Genomic DNA, 17,306 nt, shown 5'->3' with positions numbered 1-17,306 from the left:
CGATTCTATCATTTAGCCTTCAATGGTTTAAGCAGTGCTTTTGATCACGCGACTAGAACTGAGGTGCGGCAGATGTTATCCTTTATAGGTCTTGATGCATCACTTATTAATTTTCTCCACTGTTTACATACTGACTTATCTTCTGTTAGATTTGGAGATTGTGGTGAAAACTCTGAATCTTTTAGATGAAAGAGGGGGGTTTGGCAGGGTTGTGTTTTGACCCCAATATTATTCATTTCGTACATCACTAATCTCAATCTTTGATGTTATCCCGATGCTTCTTTATACAGACAACTCTGTTTAGCTTTCATACACTGCTAACGGTTTGAAAAACATTAGTACATGCTTTTGTCGCATTTATGGATAACCTAGATTTGCGTAGTAATCTTTCTAAAACCCATGTAATGATTTATGCCCCAAACTCAAGAAAGACCAGGACATAAAATCATTGAGAGAGTTTATCACTTCTCTTACCTTGAGGTTACGTTTCATTCTGCTAGAACTTGGTCTCCTTGCTGTAACCTCCGATACATGAAATTTGCCCAATCTGTAGAGGTTGATCTTAATTTTGCCTTTAAATCTGGGAAAGAAACCTCTTGATTGCGGGAAAGACAAGGATGGTGTTTGCATCACGCAAGCTTGGCAGAAATTGAATGTCCACTGGAATGGACCTTTATTTTTAAATAAGGCAAAAGTTATACTTTCAACAATATATAAATGACTGTGAAGCAGAAGTTGCCCAACAGGAACGAGAGAAGAAGGGTACATTTGCAAACCATGAAGATTTATTAACAAATTAGTAAAGTTACAATCTCAAATCGAATTAGTGAAGCATAAATCAATAGTCAACTGAATAAAACATGTATGAATGAAATCCAGGCAATTTAATTCGGAAAATGTAAGTACACATTATTAAAGATGGCATATGCAAAGTATGAGAAATTAGGTTATTGGTTGAGGGAGGGTGGAACCCTACTTGAGCAACACCCACAATCCTTGTCGGGGTAAACCACAAAAAGTCATTGAATTAATATGTGATTAACCCTCTGGTAACTTGGCACAAAGCAGTCAAGCTTGATTTTTAGGCAATTTGTAATGTATCTGTGCAGCACTTAAACAGTAATAAAGTGAAAGCACAACACAAGACAAATCCCACGCCAATGTGGAAAACTAGAGAAACATTTAATAAGTTATTTGACACCGAAACAACAAATATCCAATCATTAAAACCGAAGCTATGCAGTTTTAGAGATTTAGGTAAACATAGTGCCTACAAGCACAACGCGCCAACTATGGTTATCTGATTGTGCTGGACTGGGACAAAGTCACAAGTTCAGGCTGACTGCGATGGAGTGTGGGCTGGATCCAGAGACCAGGTTAGGCCAGCTGAGAATTGAACCTTATGTCATGGATGCCGGATGTTTTGTTGGGCAGTGGCAGTTCCGAGGTGTAAATCGGGGTTCTGTATCAAGTTGGGGAGTGGTGCGGCGGCTCCGGTGAGGAGCTGCCAGAAAAGAGCTTTACATTGAGTTGTGTCAAACAATGTCAGTTCTGATAGGGAGCTGCTAAGGGCTGGGTTGCACGATACAGCAGTGAGTTGAATCGTGCTGCGTCGGTTCTGATGAGGAGCTGCAAGGGCTTAGTTTGGTTGCATTGCGCTGCGTCTATTCTGAGAGGGTCCACGACTGGGGCGGCAGAGCACCTTTATTACCACTTCCAAGGATCCAGGACTGGGAAGGCACCACTTGAGGGGTGTTAGGACTCACAGTAGGCAGAGTCCAGGTGCAGGGTTCAAGGGTGTTTGAGATTTGGGGTCACTCTGGTGGTCTTGAGCTCAAGGTGCAGGTCCAGTCCTTCTTACTCAGGCACCTGGGCAGCAGAGCAGTCCTTCTTGCAGCAGGGCAGCATAGCGGCTGGGCAGTCATTCTTGCAACATGGCAGCAGAGCAGCTGGGTAGTACTTTTTGCAACAGGGGGCTGAGCAGTGGTTCTTCTGAGTCTTTCACAGGTCCAGCAGTGATCTGAAGAGTGGGTATGTGGGTCCCATTTGTATTTACGGTGGCTCCTTTGAAGTAGGAAAAGATTCTGACATTTTTCCCCTACACAAGTGTCTGGAATTTCCTGATACCCTGCCTTGGTCCAAGTTTGTCAGGGGCACAATAGTCTAGTGTGAAGTTGTTTGTCTGTGCTGGGCCAGTGGCTTTAAAGGGCAAGTGTGGTGGGTTGCATCTTCACCTCCTCATTAAGCTTGGTGGCCCATCCTGCCAACACCCAGACCCTCTATTGTGAGACTGTTTGGGAGGAATACACAAAGGACAGCTGTCATCTGCACCTAGTCATGTGACACAGGAAGAGGCTACAGGCACCAAATGGTTAGTATATGAAAATGGCTAACTTTCTAAAAGTGGCATTTTCAGAATTGAGACTTAATCCAACTGCACCATAAAAGAGGATTTTAAATTGCAATTCCTCAGATATCAAACATGACTTTCCTACCTGCTCCCAATCAAGAGTTAACACTTATTAAATGTAATAAGGTAACCCAATGTTATCATATTGGTAGGCCTTGCAGTAGTGAAATACTAATTTTGTTTTTCACTACAAGGGCATGTTCATTTTAAAAGTGCATGTTTCACTTTTTAAATACAATGCATCCTGTACTAGGGGCTGTTTAGGGCCTACCCTAGAGGTTACATATGTATTAAAGAGGAAGGTTTAGGCCTGGCAAAAGGTTTATTTTGAGAAGCCAAAATGACATTTTAAAATTGCACTCACATGCTGCATTGGCCGGCCTGAGACATGTTTAAAAGGCTACTTAAGTGGGGGGCACAATTAGTGCTGCAGACCAACTAGTAGTACTTAATGTATAGGCCCTGGGTACATGCAGTACTACTGTACTAGGGACTTACAAGTAAATTAAATGTGCCAATTGGGTAAAAACCAAATTTAGCATGTTTAAAGGAGAGGGTGCAAGCACTTTTGCACTGGTTAGCAGAGGTAAAGTGACCAGAATCCTAAAGCCAGCAAAAACGAGTTAAGTAAATAGGCTGGGGAAAGGTAAAAAGTTTGGGGATGACCCTGCAGAGAGGGCCAGGTCCACTACATACGAAGAGCACAGTGCAACATGTCACCACTGTATGGACTCGTTCTACATAACTGATAACCCACTATAACCTGAAAACCTATGACTTATTCACCCAATTCATGAATACCACACATGACCTTGCAAAGGAAGGGTCCAGAGAGGCATAAGGATGCACATTAACCTCCCTCCTGAAAGTGTTTTAGGAGCAAAATGAGTAACATTATAAACATATGCAGCAGAATCTGGTTTGGAGACTAAGAACAGGGTACAGTCACACAACAGGCAGGGAATAGATTGTAATAGTTGGACCGGATACCTCTTTGTGCAGACAATATCTGCGTATCTACTGTATTTAAAACTACCTCTTTGTCTATATCACAGTAAAGGGCTGGCATTCATTTAACGCTTTGGTTTTCAGTGCATCTGCTGGAGTTAGGGTCCCATGCCATATATTAATGATAATAGCTACTTATGATGCATTCTATGTAAATTTACCTTATGTGCATATTTTGTGTAGTTTGCACGTGGCCCTCCTAAACCTACATTAGACACTCCTGAAACACTGTATCATACTGTGCCAACTTCACGTACTCCAATTAAATGTGGAGAGTACATTGGTGTAGAAGATTGTTTGCTTCTCTAAACAAAGCTCTATTTTTGATTCTATTCTATTTTATTTATTTTAAGGTTTGTCAGTCCCTATGGGCTCCCTCCAGAATTCTCCATAGTCTCCACTTTCAGGATGAGGGAAGGGACACCAGATGTAGTATGGAATCTGTGGGAGTTAAAGGACAAGAACAATGTGGAGCAGTTCAGGCTGCGTCTCTATGGGGAGAGCAACGCTGTGGACGTGTACAATGCTGCTGCGTCTGGTTCAGAGAAAACCACTACTTTTGAGAATGTGGAGAAGCTGTTTGATGGCGCCTGGCACAAGCTCTCTCTCAGCGCTAGGCGGAACAAGCTGACTCTGTACGTGGATTGCCAGCAAGTAGGCGTTGCCCCCGTACGCCAGTATGGACTCATCAAAACAGACGGTGTCAGCACCTTAGCAAGGAGGATAAAGGATAACGCCACTCCCGCTGTGAGTAAACATTCTGTTCCATTTGAGGGATTTCACACACAAATAAGCTGGAGAGGAACCCTCATCCAGCGTACAATTCCTCTCAACATTTCTTTGCCCAGAAAATTTCAAATTTGCACCTGATCAATTTCACTAGTGTCATTCCATCAGAGGCCTGTTGATGACTTTTTACACAACTCTTTATCTGTTATTGCTTATGTAGAAACCTATTTTGTAGTATTTGTGGCATTACTTGCCTTGTTTTTATTGATTTAATTAGATAGAATGTTAATAGAGTGCCTCATGTCTCCTACCAGTTACCTGATGACATACTGAAGGGGGTGTTTAGAGTCCCTATTGTGGACTGCCCTGCTTTCTGCTCTAGGTCTAGCCCCTATGGACATTGTTTCCACCCTCCAGCACTGACCTGCTGGCCCAATAGTTACTGTTATCTCCTTCAAGGCAGCAATGAGACCAGACACACAGAATGCACCAATTTCAAATTGCCTACTTCGAGGAGAAGATGGTGAGCTGTGTGCACATTGACAATGTGGCGTGAGAGCAGAGTGGCGCTACCTTAAGATATTCTGGGATGGTGTCCAATGGGATAGACATCTGCCTTATAAAGTCTCCATAAAGTGTCACTTGCTTGTGCAGAGTACTGGATCGGTTAAAACCCTGTTTCAGGAAATGTCTTTTGTGGTCATATGTAATACATCTACCTTACATTGTAAAACAATATAACTTTTATTTGTATTATTTTGTTTAGAATTCCTTTGACTTTTGTTTTTTTAAGGAGTAAAAGGATGCACATGCTCTATAGTTAAGCACCTAAACAATGCCCTCTACTTTTTTCAATAAGAATTGCTGAGGTTTCGCAATGATGGAGTTTGAAGAAATGGATCTCACTCACTATTGCCAACAGCGCTTCTGTCAAAGAAGGTCCAATAGGAGTAACCTGAGACCCCCCTTTACTCTCACTCACAACTGAACGTAACAATACGTTGGTTGCTGATATTTCAGTATTCTGACGTATGCCCACGTAGAGAAGTGAACTCTAATCCAAAATTAAGTTTTTTTTAAAGCAGAACCTCTACCAATGAGATTAAAGATCTGACGTCACGAAGACTATCTCTTCTCTTGCTGGATGTTAGGCCTGTACATCACACAACTGAAAATGTGCCCCTTACAAAAGTACTGGGGTGACACACAGATCTGCTGGTTTGTGGATATTTTTCAGAAGGTTTACATTTTCAGATGGTGCCATTCCCATCATGGAGAAGTGAATCCTAGTTTAGCATGCAGGTAACATCAATTAGTAGCATTGGAAATTAACACTCTTTGTGATATCTTCACTGCCAGATTTAGGTGCCTGCTTTAGATAAAAACAAATGTAAGTAGAGGTGAAAGCTGCCACACAGATTGTGTGGTAAATACCATCTCAGAATTCAAATGTGTGTCTCAGTTGTATACTCAAGCCGTGGCAATGCATACTGTGTTTAGAAAAACATCAAAATATCACAAAATGCTTTGAAGACTCGTTTCTAATTTGAATTTCTAATAATTGTTCGACATGACAAATATCTCAACTGCACGAATTTTAAAATACTTTTATAACTCGATAATACGCTATAATGTACAATTAGTCGATTGCACGCTTATGCTAAAACACTTTCCCAAACTATTACCTAAGACGTTGTACAAATAGTACCAAAAAAAGTTGTATCTTTTAAGTTATTATCACCAAATAATAAAGCCATCAAAGAAGGGGACGTTCCGCATACTATGCACCCTTGGCAGTTGCTCAAATAAATGTATTCTATCGAAAACATATGTTGAGCATTCTTAACTAGGGAATGAAGGTTTAGAAACTGTATTTAGGATTGAGATTGACCATTTGCCCTTTATCTCTACCCTACAAATCCATAAACTAATAGTACATTATAAAATTATCTAAAGCAATACTTGCACCAGAAGAGTACAAATAAATGGATTGCCAGTCTCATAAAAATGGGTACACCAGTTCATGTGTAGGTGTAAATTAAAAAAAAAAAAAAAAGTGATAGGTGCATTGCCAGCTGCTCAGCCTGCATTCCAATCCATAATGTTTTGCCCACTAGGCCACTTCAAAAAGGGGTCAACTCTATGCAAACCAGACTTGGCCCTGCTTGAATAAGAATGGTTCATCTTGGAATGACAGACCGCTTCTCCCAGAGTAGAATTTTCTCACAAATAAGGAATGCAAGAAAATCCATCTTTGAAGAGATTTTCTGTGCCAAAGTTGAGTGAAGTTGAGAAACTCTTCAAACTTGCACGGTGAGAAAAGTGTGGCATCTTCACCCAACTTTGTGGCCATGCTTGAAAATTGGTCCCTCCCTGATCACCTACTAGAAATCTTAATTTGATCATTTGTCAGAGTGGCACAAATCGCCCACATAGGGATCTCGAGGGACGGGAGCCGGTGGGCACTGCAATCCTCATCACCACGTTTGTCTCTTTGGTTGTGCTACAGGTTGATGTGCAGCAACTTGAGCTATCCACAGACCCTGAAAGAGCTGCAGAGGAGGCCTGCTGTGACCTGCCTGGAGTGGTGAGTGCCTAACTGCTGATTTAAAGATACCATTGCAATTCACAACTATTTGGCCTGCTAAACATTGACTTCTGTCTCAATTTTGTTGTCTTTCTTTCATCCTTCTCAGCAAGATGAACGGGTAAGTTGGAATAAATGTATTTCGACTTCCTAAAAAAATTAATTGAGTTGTTTGGTGGAAACATGAAGCCTATTAATTAATAATGCACAGCTGTGTGTTTTGTTTCAAGTGTGCTGATTTAGGGGCTATAGCTACGCCTACTGACTGCAACTGCAATCCCGGAGATCCAGGATTCGAAGGCTTTGCTGGTGCCAAGGTAGGAGAGTCATTTACTGACATAATATCAACGTAATTTAGTTCCCAATATGCAATTAATCCTATTTAAAGGCTCAAATATTACCCAGAAAGGAGGTGAGTACCAGATTGCAGCTTCTAGCTCACAGGGCATGACTTGATGCAGACCAACGCAAACTCGTAGGTCTGGAGCAAGTCCTGGACGGCAGGTGAGTGCCATCTCCTCTTTCTAAACCCTAATTATTTACCATTATTAGTCAGATATTGGTTTAGGCATCACTTCATGTGGTTTATCAAACCATATTTATGGAGTCTGATCCCTGCTTTACATTAGATAGCAATTCCATTTCTGAGCCCCACGTAGGATTCAATCTTGCTTTACCACGGATGGATATTTAGAGGAGAATGAGTTCATATCAAACGATGCACACAGGCCATGATGCCAAGTCCCAGCCTTTGTAACCACCATGCTGTCTTCCACCCCTCCAGAAGCCAGAAACCCTCCTCGAGCTACAATATGAGTTAGAAATAGGTCTATCCAGTGTGTGTCCCGGAGGGCAGATTCATACTGGGTTTTCAGGATAGTAACGTGAAATTAAGTTACATTGAGTGAATCTAAGGGAACCTATTTACATTGGCAATGGTTATCCTCAGTCTCTGATAAGGATCCAGCCTTCCGGGACCTACATTGGACTCCGGAGATCAGAGCTAGCTATCCCCCATCTAACTTTGGGCATCTTAATTTCCTCCACGCAATCCTAGCCCCTTTATTAGACCAGAGGAAGCTATTAATATCACTTTGTATATCTTTTAGTGTTTTGAGGGTAAAATATAGGGGGATTGCATCAAATATAAAGGTGAATTTTGGCAAGATTGACATTTTGACCAGGTCAGAGCGACCCAAAATAGAAAGTGGGAGACTACCCCATGATCTTAGTAAAGTTCCTGTCTCTTTCTTTTTTAACTCAAGATTTACCTGGGCCAATCCATTGATGTCATGCGTGATTTGTATACCTACGTATCTAATTTGATGTTTAGCTAATGGAATACTAGATTGTATGTTTCAGGACATAATTTCCGTTTTTTGTGGATTGATTGAATGCCCTGAAATCCTCCCCAAATCCATCAAAATTTGCTCTAACCTTGGTAGGACGATGGGACTTTCCCTTGTAAAAATCAACAAGTCATCAGCATATAGGGCTAGTTTTTTCACCCACCCCTCCCATTCAAACGGAGCAAAGATTTCACTAGCCCTGATACTGCAAGCCAGTGGTTCGATATAAAGGTCAAAAAGTAACGGGGAAAGAGGACATCCCTGTCTCGTTACCTCGGTCCAGCTTGATTGAGTTAGTTAGATTTCCATCAACTACTATCCTTGCTGTAGGGGTTTTATAGATACAGCTTATTTTTCTTTTTCTAGGTGGCCTTAAGCCTAGCGTTTCTATGATAATATTTCCAATATTTACTCCCATGGGTGACATTGTCTTCTCTGTAACCCTACTAGGTGTTTCACATATTGTGTAGTATAAATATTTACTAAACATCTTATTAAAGTCCTTTTCTAGGAGCAATAACCAACAAAAGATTTTCATTCTGCAGATTGGTTCAGGATTTCCACATTCTGTACGTGTTCGAGAAATATTATAAAATGACAGCTTATCAAAATAGCTAATTAAAATTATTTAATTACGGCTGCTCTGCTCAATAGCCAGGGAGATGCAAAGTGTTGCTATACACCAATGGAAGGTGCATGCTTTGCCCTCAATTGTTAAATTTATAAAGATAGTCAATGCGAAGGTTTCTAGTGCTCACTAGAAACATTGGGGCAGAAGTCGACAAAATATTCTGATTGTAGTTTTCCACCTACAATTTCACTAGATTTCTTACTTTATGTCCTAAACTATGCACCATAGCTTATTTGCGTGCCCTTGCTGTCTTAAACTTACTCCTGTACATTGCTCGTATGAGTAAACATACTGGATATCAAGTTTACTTTTTTGTCTCCACAGTGAAAACGTTTTCCTTCGGTCTTTCGGCATTTATCACAAACTATTAGTAAATTTACAATAGACTTTTTGGCACTAACAACATGTTCCGAGAAAGCTGGTAAAAGTGGTGACAGTTTTCTCAGCAACTGTAATTTCCACCTGAAAACTTTCCACTGGAGAAATTACTATTGACACTTTTTGGCACTAACATGTTTCCGAGAAAGCTGGTAAAAGCGGTATCAGTTTTGTCAGTAACTGAAATTTCCACTTGAAAACCTTCCACTGGAGGCATTACTATTGCCACTCTACAGAGTACGTTTGCAAAATTGGGTGCCATTGGGAAGGGTTGTGAGTGTCCACAAACTAACGATTTAGTGGCGATTGACAACCATTACTAAAGCCAAACGTCATGACCCTCCCACGGGAAACCCAAGTTCTCACCACTGCCACTTAAATGTGGTACTGCCTAAAATCTGCTGTACATGTAAATATTCTATGTCCACAGATAATCATTGTGTAAACAAAATCCTGGGATCTACAATTGCAGGTGGAGTTTTTTGTTCACCTTAAAACAAAAAATTTTGGTGCCTAAACATTATGTGAATGATGCCCATGTAGGCGTAGTCTACATGTTTTGTTGATTTTTAGAGCAGCACAACCCTAATGTGCGTTAACATTGCTTCAAAATCTGGAATACATGAAATTGGAACCAGTAATAACCATGACTCGGTCGGTCGTAAGTATGCTCTGTGGGAGTCTCCAACACATTCTTCAAAGGCAGGGACATATGGCGTTAGTTTACAAATAACCAAAGTTAAGTGGACGTGACTTCACATGCCCTGTCGCCTCCTGATGACATCGCAGGATGCTGCAATCACAATACCCTAATGAAGGGCCACAGGGTATTATAAAGCATTTTATTAGGAATTTTAGGCTGCAACAATAGTGAAACATAACAGGGCCAATCAACTAGCTACTAATATTAGTCATTTTAAGGTCACATGGGTTGGACATTTTCCCACTCTGATTGCAAACAGCACCATATTTTAACAATTATTACTAAAAGTTATCTCCATCAGACTCAATGCACCATTAAAAACCCTGTATTTCTAAATGGCAAAACAACGAACAAATGGCAATTCATGGGCATGCCAAAAGCCGATAGACGAGATAACAACAGGTCTTGCAGTCAGCGCATGCACGCTGCCTAGGCTCGACCTAAATAGGGGTGCCAGCAGCCGTTGGCATGCTCCATAAGTTCTTAGCTGCTTCCTTCAGTCACATACTTGAGTAATAGATATTTTCTTTTCCAGGGCGAAAAGGGAAGCCAGGGCGCTGATGGACACCGAGGGGCCCAAGGAAGACATGTGAGTGAAGTACACACGCTCTGATTTCTTTGCTTATTGAACTATTCAGGAAGAAAATGCCCATGGTTACCAGGGTGTCCTTTCCACTGCTTGCTGTTTCCAGTAACAACCATTTTTAAAGATCTTACCAATTTTCTGGTATCAAATAGAATATTGTAAACCTTAGTTGCAGGTAAGGCTGGTTTAAAAGATGTTTAATACTAGTTAACCAAGGCATTTGAATCAAATTCTCAGTGTGTGGAAAATTGATTATCTACAGTGCACCTTCCCATTCGTGTTATTTTTGTGTTTTTTTCCTACGGGATGTGTGATATTGGCAAAATTTGCTTTTGTGGGACTATGCAAAAATATATAAATGTTACATAAAATTACAGAAATGCAAAATCAGAATTTAGTGCTTTAATAAGCATGAAACGTATGCTTACATCCATTTCGGATGGAGGTCCAGTTTGTGCTAATAAGTATATAGCACAAAAAAATACAAGTGCCATGAATAACAATACTATGGTCATTTACATTATTTCTGTGCTACCGCGCTGAATGGCATAATTTTGGGGATTTTGCATAACAAGATTAACACCAAATTTGTGAAATAATGCACTATTACGCCAGCATAATTGGGAATTTCACCTGGGCCTACTTTTTAGGTTGAAGCATAACATACAGCGCAGCTGTGTAGTATGTGACTCACATTTTCTTGCTTCCCATTTGCTGGCTTTATTTGCTTTAGGCTGTCCAGGTTCAGTTTGTCCTCCCGTGATGAGAAAGTTGTGTACACTGTATTCTTCCACAAACTTGTTTTCTGTCAACAGGCCTTTAAATCTTGTTCTTATCTCATCACGTTTTCTGGACCTTCAAATACTGTGGTAAAATGTCAAGCTGTGTTTTCCTGTGAGTCTGGTTATTTTGCTTTCAGCTGGCTTCAAAGTGAGAACTAAGAAAGCTATATGGGGGGGAAGAAGTTTCATCACGTGCGCGGCCAAGGCCTTGAATGACCTCCCCTGGAATCTGAGGAACTCCACTGACCTCCTCGTATTTAGAAAGGAACTGAAAACGTGGCTTTTTCACGTATAGAATTTGCCAATGATAATTTTCCCAGAAATCTTGAACTCTGAAGACTTAGCTATCAGCACCAGGACACCTTTGGATAACCGCTGCACTTTAAAAATGTAAATAACGTAACATAACAGAACGTAGGAAAGAAGAATGCAGCATACTTATTTCACGGATCCTGCTTGTGCTCTTTGTAAAAATTTCTTTTAGACATAGCCATCTCAAAAGGTATCTCGTTCTCCATCGGCACAAAACATTTGCATGCTTTTTGCTAAATTTCTCTTCTTTGGTGAGTCCTTTTAATTTGGGAAACTGCCTTTTAGGAACAAAGTACAAAACTTCATTTCAGTCTCAGCGTCACTCTAACATATGGTGATCTTGGGCAATTTACACTGTTTATGGCCCATTCGCTGTCAAGCACAGTGTAAGATCCTTTCACAGGAAGGGACCAGCCACATTGTAATACAATTTAACAATGCTTGGTTTTCACTTTGATCTGTAAAGCATATGCTTTATTTATGACATCTGTGGAAACTTGTTTGGAGAGTTGGATACATTTAAAGGCACTTTTTATGATATATTTTGTGTTTGTTTACCTACACAATAGTTATGTATTCCGTTTGCAACTGTCTATTCAGAATACATACGTTACTGGATAGAAACAATTTCCTCATTTGTCCTTGCAGGCACTGGGGGAATGGTTTCAATAGTGCAGCAAGTGCAGTGGCACAGGGGCCAAAAGCTCTATGAAAGCCACTGAACACGGATTATTGCTATATGTTACTACTAAACAGGCAGTCGCAAGTGCAGTTACCTTCCAGGCATGACGGGCAATATTAGGAGGTTGCAGAAGGTGCAGTGGCATAGGGGCCAAAAGGTCTAGGAAACCCTTTGAACACCAATTATTGCGATATTTTACTATTAAACAAGCAGCCAGGAGTGCTTTTTTGGTTCTTTTGTAACCATTTCACCTAAAGTGACACATAGCCTAAAGTATCACTGTAATAAAACGCGCAACCTATTGGACTTTGTCTACCTCCAACTTATGCTACATTCAGCACATTTATATGGCACAATTTCACAGTTTTTCTATGGTCCTAAAATGCTTTTGAATCTGTACACACTAACACCTTGACAAGGGTATTCTCCATTCTATAACTGTAGCACTTCAGCCGTTGTAAACGCTATATAAATACTTATAATTTACCATATGAAACTCCATACCAAGCATTGGAAAAGCCAATATGTCTTGCCTATGCGAGGTCTATTGGCTTTGGCAATGTTTTTTAGCCATTTTATACAGCAGCACTAGCTTCAGTGCAGCATAACTGAAAATAAAAATATAAAGCGCTATAACGCGGACAATGCTGGCTGTGTCATACAGTTTTTTTTACATTACTTTCAGCTATTTCCAACATAACTAAAAAACATTAGCAAAGCCAATACATCTCACATAGGCAAAACCTATTGACTTTGCAAATGCTTGTTTAAATGTGAAAGTCTTAAAGTTAGGCTTTTTGTCAGTTTAGTAAAGTTAGGAGTCCTAACTTTACTACTCCTAAACGGAGAAAAATCCTAACTTTTAAGACTTTCGGTATTCACAGAAGGCATTTAGGAGTCCTAACGTTAGGACTCCTAACTTCTGTGAATTCCGAAATGAGTAAGTGCCTTCTGTGAATACCAAAATGAGTAAGTGCCTTCTGTGATTACCAAAATGGTAGTAAGTTTAGGATTTTGTCTTAAGTTAGTTCTGTGAATCGGGTCCAATATTTCCAAACTGAAGTTTGGGAACATTTTCCAGGTCCGGACATTTTAGCGGCAGCTCGTGCCTTTTCACGCTTGGGCATCTCTGTGTGTCACCACTGTATGTGCACACATTGACGGCTGATTGTGATGAAGCGCTCAGGGCATCAGCTCTCTGTGCTGCTGTGCAGAGTCGTCACTGGTGCGGAAACTCATCTACCAAGAAATCACCAATTGGAAGAGGGAGCCAACATTAACGCTCAAATTCATACAATATAACTAGACATGTCAGCGAAGAATTTTGCCTTTTAACTTTAAGGAGTAAATGTGCTTAATAAGTTATAATTCTCTTTATAAATATGCTCAGTACCAAATTTGTAAAGAACGGAAAGATTACACTCAAGCTTTGCTACACACGAGCCCAGCACTCACTTAAAATGCATGGCATCTTACATAACAGAAGAGAGAACATCGATTCAATTCAATGACCCATGAAAAATAAACTTTTTGTCATAGAAGAAAGAGTATTTCGGAATTCTGGATGTCTATGATGCTGTAACCTTTTAATTCCTGTTTGTGCAGGGATTGCAATTATAAATTTTGAAATACTTATCATGTCCCGTTAAATCTCGAAGGTCAATGCTGTCAGGATTACACATGGAATAAAAGTTTAATAGTTTTAGGATTTTGGTGTATTAAGCACCAAAGTGTGCAGGCTCTTCCCAAAACAATCATATTAGCTGATAATTATTGCACCGAAAAGATTTTAAAGACGTCGGTGTCAGAATTACTGGGCACAATAATTGTGTCATCCAACAACGAATTTTCGTAATCCTCCCTCTCTAACCCTGCTCAAAGGTTTCCCATCAGACTTCGTCATGTGACTTCCTAATTTGCCTTTCTTGGTGAGTGTTTGTGGTTAAGCACATGAAAAAGTTTACGAACTAGAAGTAACAAATCAAGACCTAAGTCCACCACCGGTATTAGAAGTCATAGTACGACACAATTGTGCCCATTGAGTGGTACTATGAAGGGACTATGGTTTAGAAATAGAGAAACCAGGCGGTTCCTGCCCTGCAATGATCATCAAAGATATGTTGTGAACATAAGGGGCTGAACTCACACAGACCCTCAGCAGAATTAACCTCTACTTCATTGAACAATTATTTGAAAGTGACTTGTACCCTTAAAGGTCAAGAATGGCAAACAATGGGTCTGGTCAGAAACACTCCTCCGGTGTCAGTGCACTGGTATGTCATAACCTGCCAACTCCTCAATGACTTCATGACTTACAGAGGCCAACACACAACTAAGGGATATCAAAGCCCACACCAAGTCAAAATGATCTGGCAGGTATTAGAATAAATTCAGTATACACTCTATACAGTCTACAGGCAACGACACACAGTAATACATATTCCATCTATAATTGTCACGAGAATATTAGCCCGTGTCTACGATCATACTCAGGCTTGCCCATTAGGCCACAAGCTATTCTCAAATAATTGTAATTCTACAGGGTATGTTTGAAGTCAGACACTCTTGCTCTCAGAATATCGCTAATGCCTAGGAATATCCTTGTTTCTTTGTTTCTGAGAGTGCCACATTCCCCAAGGGATACAGGACAATGCTATAGTACATATTCTACATAAAATCATTATTCTAAAGATGTCCGTCATTATAACTAACTATATTTTAATGAAGCGGACTCGCTATATTTCATGATCTTTCGGCTTAGATTGCACAAAGATTTAATTTGAGGGTCAGAATAAATATGTTAAAGCTTCCATGGGCTGAGGTGACATTTCTCCACTAAATTCTTTCTACTTCTCTTCGGAGAATGCGGCAAACCTTCATCCCACCGTTCCTATTAATCCAGTAGGTTTCGTGTTCAGCTGCAGGTTTTTAAAAAAAGATTTTGGTATATGTGTAAGACTATATTACTTAAAAAAACAAATTGTAGCTCCTAGTAACTTATCAAAAGGAAATACTAAGAAAACAAAAAAAGAAACACAAAAATCATGGTTAGACTATGTGCACTCCTTCACCTTTATGAATTCAACGTAGATTTTCTGTAGAGGCAGACTCCTCTATCTCTTTTTGAAATAATCAATGATCAAGGAAATAGCAGGTCTTTGCACGAGCCCTGGGAAAAATGTCGCTCTTGTTTCTTTGAAAAGATGGCGCATGTTTCGTCCAACATCCATTCTCTCTCCAGTTGTGTCCTGAGCTCTCCCTTCAGACTTCTGCTTCTTGTTCTACTTTCTTGCACCACCTCAAAAGGGGTCCAGCAAACCTGCAGGCGGTGTCAATGAATCGCTTCCTGCTCCCCTTGTAATATTTCATTCAGGGATTCTTGTTGGCTTTCTATTGTTGTAACCCTTGCATATTAGCCTCGGAGACATGGCTGATGGTGGAAATAATTTCATGATGTATGTGGCAAGCCTGTGTCCATGCCTAGCTTACATCTGGTAAAGTTACTTATGAATTCTGCTCAGTCTTCAGAGCAGAAGTATTGCAGGATTGTTCACTCTATTTGGGTTTATGTGAAAGTACATGTTTGCTCACACGGGTGTGTGCATGTGTGCGTGAGAGAAAGTTTGGGTGTGATGGGCATCTGGGGACCGATATAAAATGATTTCGCTTTGACTTAATCTCGTTGAACTCCTAGCTTACTCTTGAGCTCCTGGAGTAAGTCCGGAGTAACCCCTTGAGAATCTTCATAAAATGTTTAATCTACTTTTTAAAACTGTCTAAAAATCCCCACTCATATTTATTAATTTTACTTCATAAAAATGTTCTAAATTTAAATGTTTTCATCTTTCCACAGGGTTACAAAGGCTACAAAGGGGCACAAGGTAGAAGAGGTGATTCTGGACCACGGGTATGTCCACCTAATTATCATCCACGAAGCACAATTGTATTGTTTACTTGTTCAATATTTGTAACCATTTACAGTTGCTAGTTAATATTTCTTTACAGATTTCTTTACTTAAAGACTTCCACCCGTAAAGACTTTGGAAGACTCTTCCAAATTAGCGAGAGCCGGATGGACGCATGCTGCCAGATCACGTAAATCATCCGACTGGCCACCATTACAGACTCCAACCGACGGGTGGAAGTGTTTAAGTAAAGAAATCTGTAAAGAAATATTTTGAGGCTACCACTGGCTGAAAATACAGAACTGATTCTGATGCCCTTCACACTCGCAGATATATTAGAGAATCTGAATTTTGGCTGGATATCCTCCTTTCCTGTCCTGAAGAAGACCCACCTTGATGCTTCTCACAAATTGTGCAACCTACGGGGTCGAAACGTCGACGCACCATACATGTCTGCACAATGCTCATGATCACAGTTTAACCTTTCAATGGGTCCTTAAGCATATGTAAAAAAATCATAAGGACAAACAGAAAATCCCCTTTTTCTTTTCTTGATTGCACTGTCATTTTTGTTTTGTATATAGTGAAATTTCTATATCACTAATCACCACATGTCACTTTTTCACCACAGTCACTTACACCTTTTTTGCAATTGAATTTGAATATTGCGACAGCCTTGAATATTTGATGTTTCCCTAAATATATCATTGAAGCCTCACCTTGGTGTGTATGTTCATGCTACTCCTTCTCTTAAATCATTGATATGTGTTACAAGTAAACTGTATGCTTCTTGAACGTTTAAAAGCAATTGAAAATCCCGACAGAACCAATTGTTTTGTTTAACACTTAAACCCAGGTTCTGAGGGACACCGGGTCACCCCATTATATTTTTTCTAGAGTAAAGACTGTAGATCATAAGTATAAACCACTCAGTGAAGTTGAATGAAAAATCCACCATAGATTCACCTTATGAAAGTGCAGGGGCATCTCCTCCGCTATGGCGGAGGAGCGTGGCCCCCTCCCCTGCTAGCCTCCCCAAAAACATCAAAAATGAAACTATAATAAAACAGGTTGAAAACCTGTTTTATGATAGTTGTATTTTTCTTGTGCCGAGCCTTGCGGGCAAGGCCAAGGTGATGACAGGCACTGAGGGGGAGTGGTAGGTGCACTGCCTTCACAGCGCATGTGGGTTTGGCCGTCCAAACCCACATGTGCAGTAACGCTCTCTCCAACCCCAGCTGCAT

The 17,306-nt window shown here is 40.3% G+C and overlaps 1 protein-coding gene across 1 annotated transcript in view; it reads left to right on the top strand.

Annotated features, from left to right (window-relative positions):
- LOC146823050 (uncharacterized) overlaps positions 1–17,306 on the top strand; it is a 216,942-nt gene that overhangs the window by 69,901 nt on the left and 129,735 nt on the right. The window contains exons 5-10 of the mRNA XM_085607254.1: positions 3,772–4,165; positions 6,657–6,734; positions 6,844–6,855; positions 6,965–7,051; positions 10,331–10,384; positions 16,011–16,064. Of these exons, the coding sequence (XP_085463380.1) occupies positions 3,772–4,165; positions 6,657–6,734; positions 6,844–6,855; positions 6,965–7,051; positions 10,331–10,384; positions 16,011–16,064 (679 nt within the window). The remainder of the gene's footprint in view (positions 1–3,771; positions 4,166–6,656; positions 6,735–6,843; positions 6,856–6,964; positions 7,052–10,330; positions 10,385–16,010; positions 16,065–17,306) is intronic.

The sequence above is a fragment of the Triturus cristatus genome, chromosome 5_2 (assembly GCF_964204655.1).
Source record: "Triturus cristatus chromosome 5_2, aTriCri1.1, whole genome shotgun sequence".
Classification (NCBI taxonomy): Eukaryota; Metazoa; Chordata; class Amphibia; order Caudata; family Salamandridae; genus Triturus; species Triturus cristatus.
The sequence above is the reverse complement of the archived record's forward strand: the minus strand, read 5'-3'. Positions and strand labels throughout refer to the sequence as shown.